Genomic DNA, 4249 nt, shown 5'->3' on the forward strand with positions numbered 1-4249 from the left:
ATTCATTACATTTTGAAGCTCCCAGAAGCCAAGTTATGCTATATTCCTTAAGATTTATTTTTGCAAGTTTGAAGTATCAATGATCTAAACACAGTTTTGTTTTCAGGATGTAGATTATATATATATATATATATATATATATATATATATATATATATATATATATATATATATATATATATATATATATATATATGAAATACTTGACTTGGTGAATTCTAGCTGTAAATATACTCCTCCCCTCTTAACCACGCCCCGGCCCCACCCCCGGAAATCGGAGGTCTCAAGGTTGGCAAGTATGATACTAGAACGCCTCCTGCCAAACATGAAGCAAGCCTCGATACGCGCTTGGCGGGAAAAGCCCCCTCCATTACTCCGACACACGCCTCGTTACATCACAACAACACATTTCACTCTTTACCCACTCATCCAGCTGTCAAGACACCATAAATAAATTAGTCACCTCACACAAAGAAAAGAGTGCATGTTTTATTTTATTTGGCAATGATAAAAAATGACGAGCTGTTGGCAAGGGTTGGCAAGAATTTCTTCATCATTCATGTTAGCAGTGAGCTCCAGGGGTAAAAAGTGGTATGCGGCAAATAATGATGAATGTCAAACATAATGTGCTGATAAGTTTGTTCATGTTCTTCAATGCCACATTCAAGTGTTTATAAAACCATGAGGAAAAAGTAGGCAAGAGCTCAACCCAGACTTCACGTTTTGTTTAAAAAAAACAAACAAACTAGTTTCCGGTCGAGCCTTTCTGTGCGCATGCTCAGTAGGCCCAGACGCGATCCGGCCGTTCGGCGCTTTGCCGAGTTGTTCTTCGGGTCGACATCAGCTCTCGGGCTCGTCCTTGTTGGACGACATCAGCTCTCGGGCTTGTCCTTGTTGGGGCCCATGAAGTCCAGCCCGTCCACCGGGATGTCTTTGTCCTTGATGGCCTTCTGCACGCAGCGCTGGTACACCCGGAAGCTCTCCGTGCACGGGTCGCCGCTCTTTTCCCCCTTCAGGAACTTCTCGGCGAACCAGCGGTTGAAACACTGGTCGTACTCCCGCTTCAGGTCCGTGCAGGCTTCGCCCACGCTGTTCATGGTGCTGCGGCCCCTGTCCCCAACACACGCAAAACACGCACACTTCTTCTTCTTCTTCTTCTTTCTCAGCAGCTTTACCGAGCGACGTCTGACGTCATCGCGTAACGAAGATCGTTCGCGAGTGAGGAACAATAGTCGCACTCGTCCAGCAGTTTTCTCAAAATTCCCTCGGCGGAAATGACACTAACACTAATTATATTCAGTATTATTTTTTATTTTTGCTAACTGCTTATTTGCTATCCCTTTTACCATCATATTTGTACATGTCGTATTTGCTTGATTTTTTGATTGATTGATTGATTGAGACTTTTATTAGTAGATTGCACAGTACAGTACATATTCCGTACAACTGACCACTAAATGGTAACACCCCAATAAGTTTTTCAACTTGTTTAAGTCGGGGTCCACTTAAATTGATTCATGATACAGATATATACTATCAGATATATACTAACATCATAATACAGTCATCACACAAGATAATCATCAGAGTATATACATTGAATTATTTACAATCCGGGGTGTGGGTAGGTTTGGTTGGTATCAACACTTCAGACATCAACAATCAGCATCAACAATTGCATCATCAGAGAAATGGATATTGAAACAGTGTAGGTCTGACTTGGTAGGATATGTACAGCAAGTAGTGGACATAGAGAGAGATCAGAAAGTATAAGAAAAAGTGTCTACATTTGATTGTTTGATTGTTTACATTTGATTATTTATAGTCCGAAGAGGTATTATGTGGAAGGGAGGGTGTTAGTTTAGGGTTGAAGTTGCCTGGAGGTGTTCTTTTAGTGCGGTTTTGAAGGAGGATAGAGATGCCCTTTCTTTTACACCTGTTGGGAGCGCATTCCATATTGATGTGGCATAGAAAGGGAATGAGTTAAGACCTTTGTTAGTTCGGAATCTGGGTTTAACGTGGTTAGTGGAGCTCAATTTTTTAAGCACCTCATCTGCTTGATTTATTGATTGAAACTTTTATTAGTAGATTGCACAGTGAAGTACATATTCCGTACAATTGACCACTAAATGGTAACACCCGAATAAGTTTTTCAACTTGTTTAAGTCGGGGTCCACTTAAATTGATTCATGATGCAGATATATACTATCAGATATATACTAACATCATAATACAGTCATCACACAAGATAATCATCAGAGTATATACATTGAATTATTTACATTATTTACAATCCGGGGTGTGGGATATGGAGGGGGGGGGGGGGTTTGGTTGGTATCAACACTTCAGTCATCAACAATCAGCATCAACAATTGCATCATCAGAGAAATGGATATTGAAACAGTGTAGGACTGACTTGGTAGGATATGTACAGCAAGTAGTGGACATAGAGAGAGATCAGAAAGTATAAGAAAAAGTGTCTACATTTGATTGTTTGATTGTTTACATTTGATTATTTATAATCCGAAGAGGTATTATGTGGAAGGGAGGGTGTTAGTTTAGGGTTGTAGTTGCCTGGAGGTGTTTCTTTTTAATATCGCTAAAATTCGTTCCATCTTGTCCACTAGCGACGCTGAGATCATTATTCATGCGTTCGTTACGTCTCGTCTCGATTACTGTAACGTTTTATTTTCGGGCCTCCCTATGTCTAGCATTAAAAGATTACAGTTGGTACAAAATGCGGCTGCAAGGCTTCTGACAAAAACAAGAAAGTTTGATCATATTACGCCTATACTGGCTCACTTGCACTGGCTTCCTGTGCACTTAAGATGCGACTTTAAGGTTTTACTACTTACGTATAAAATATTACACGGTTTAGCTCCAGCCTATCTCGCCAATTGTATTGTACCATATGTCCCGACAAGAAATCTGCGTTCAAAGAACTCCGGCTTATTAGTGATTCCCAGAGCCAAAAAAAAGTCTGCGGGCTATAGAGCGTTTTCTATTCGGGCTCCAGTACTCTGGAATGCCCTCCCGGTAACAGTTAGAGATGCTACCTCAGTAGAAGCATTTAAGTCCCATCTTAAAACTCATTTGTATAATCTAGCCTTTAAATAGACCCCCCCTTTTTTAGACCAGTTGATCTGCCGTTTCTTTTCTTCTCTCCTCTTCTCCCCTGTCCCTTGCGAGGGGGAGTTGCATAGGTCCGGTGGCCATGGATGAAGTGCTGGCTGTCCAGAGCCGGGACCCCGGGTGGACCATTAGCCTGTGCATCGGTTGGGGACATCTCTGCGCTGCTGACCCGTCTCCGCTCGGGATGGTTTCCTGTTGGCCCCGCTGTGGACTGGACTCCCGCTGGTGTGTTGGATCCACTGTGGACTGGACTTTCACAATGTTATGTCAGACCCACTCGACATCCGTTGCTTTCGGTCTCCCCTAGAGGGGGGGGGGTTACCCACATATGCGGTCCTCTCCAAGGTTTCTCATAGTCATTCACCGACGTCCCACTGGGGTGAGTTTTTCCTTGCCCGTATGTGGGCTCTGTACCGAGGATGTCGTTGTGGCTTGTACAGCCCTTTGAGACACTTGTGATTTAGGGCTATATAAATAAACATTGATTGATTGATTGATTGATTTTAGTGAGGTTTTGAAGGAGGATAGAGATGCCCTTTTTTTTACACCTGTTGGGAGTGCATTCCATATTGATGTGGCATAGAAAGAGAATGTTGATGTTGCTCTATTGTTTTTTGATTGATTGAAACTTTTATTAGTAGATTGCACAGTGGAGTACATATTCTGTACAATTGACCACTAAATGGTAACACCCGAATAAGTTTTTCAACTTGTTTAAGTCGGGGTCCACTTAAATGTATTCATGATGCAGATACATACTATTTTCATAATACAGTCATCACACAAGATAATCTTTAGAGTATATACATTGAATTATTTACATTATTTACAATCCGGGGTGTGGGATATGGAGGGGGGAGGGGGGGTTAGGTTTGGTTGGTAACAACACTTCAGTCATCAACAATTGTATCATCAGAGAAATGGACATTGAAACAGTGTAGGGCTGACTTTGTAGGATATGTACAGCAAGCAGTGGACATAGAGAGATCAGAAAGCATAAGAAAAAGTATCTACCTTTGATTGTTAACATTTGATTATTAACAATCCGGGGAGGGTGTTAGTTTAGGGTTGAAGTTGCCTGGAGGTGTTCTTTTAGTGTGGTTTTGAAGGAGGATAG

At 41.7% G+C, this 4249-nt stretch overlaps 1 protein-coding gene across 1 annotated transcript; it reads right to left on the reverse strand.

The window, feature by feature from the left end:
* Positions 1-476: 476 nt before the first annotated feature.
* Positions 477-1194, reverse strand: LOC133659371 (TP53-regulated inhibitor of apoptosis 1-like). The gene has a single exon (XM_062062131.1). The coding sequence runs from the start codon at positions 1095-1097 to the stop codon at positions 873-875; it is 225 nt and encodes a 74-aa protein (XP_061918115.1). The 5' UTR covers positions 1098-1194; the 3' UTR covers positions 477-872.
* Positions 1195-4249: the final 3055 nt, after the last annotated feature.

Source organism: Entelurus aequoreus, linkage group LG10 (genome assembly GCF_033978785.1).
Source record: "Entelurus aequoreus isolate RoL-2023_Sb linkage group LG10, RoL_Eaeq_v1.1, whole genome shotgun sequence".
NCBI lineage: Eukaryota > Metazoa > Chordata > Actinopteri > Syngnathiformes > Syngnathidae > Entelurus > Entelurus aequoreus.

Coding starts and splice junctions, on each gene's coding strand:
- LOC133659371 (XM_062062131.1), bottom strand. CDS start 1,097: ATGAACAGCGTGGGCGAAGCCTGCACGGACCTGAAGCGGGAGTACGAC.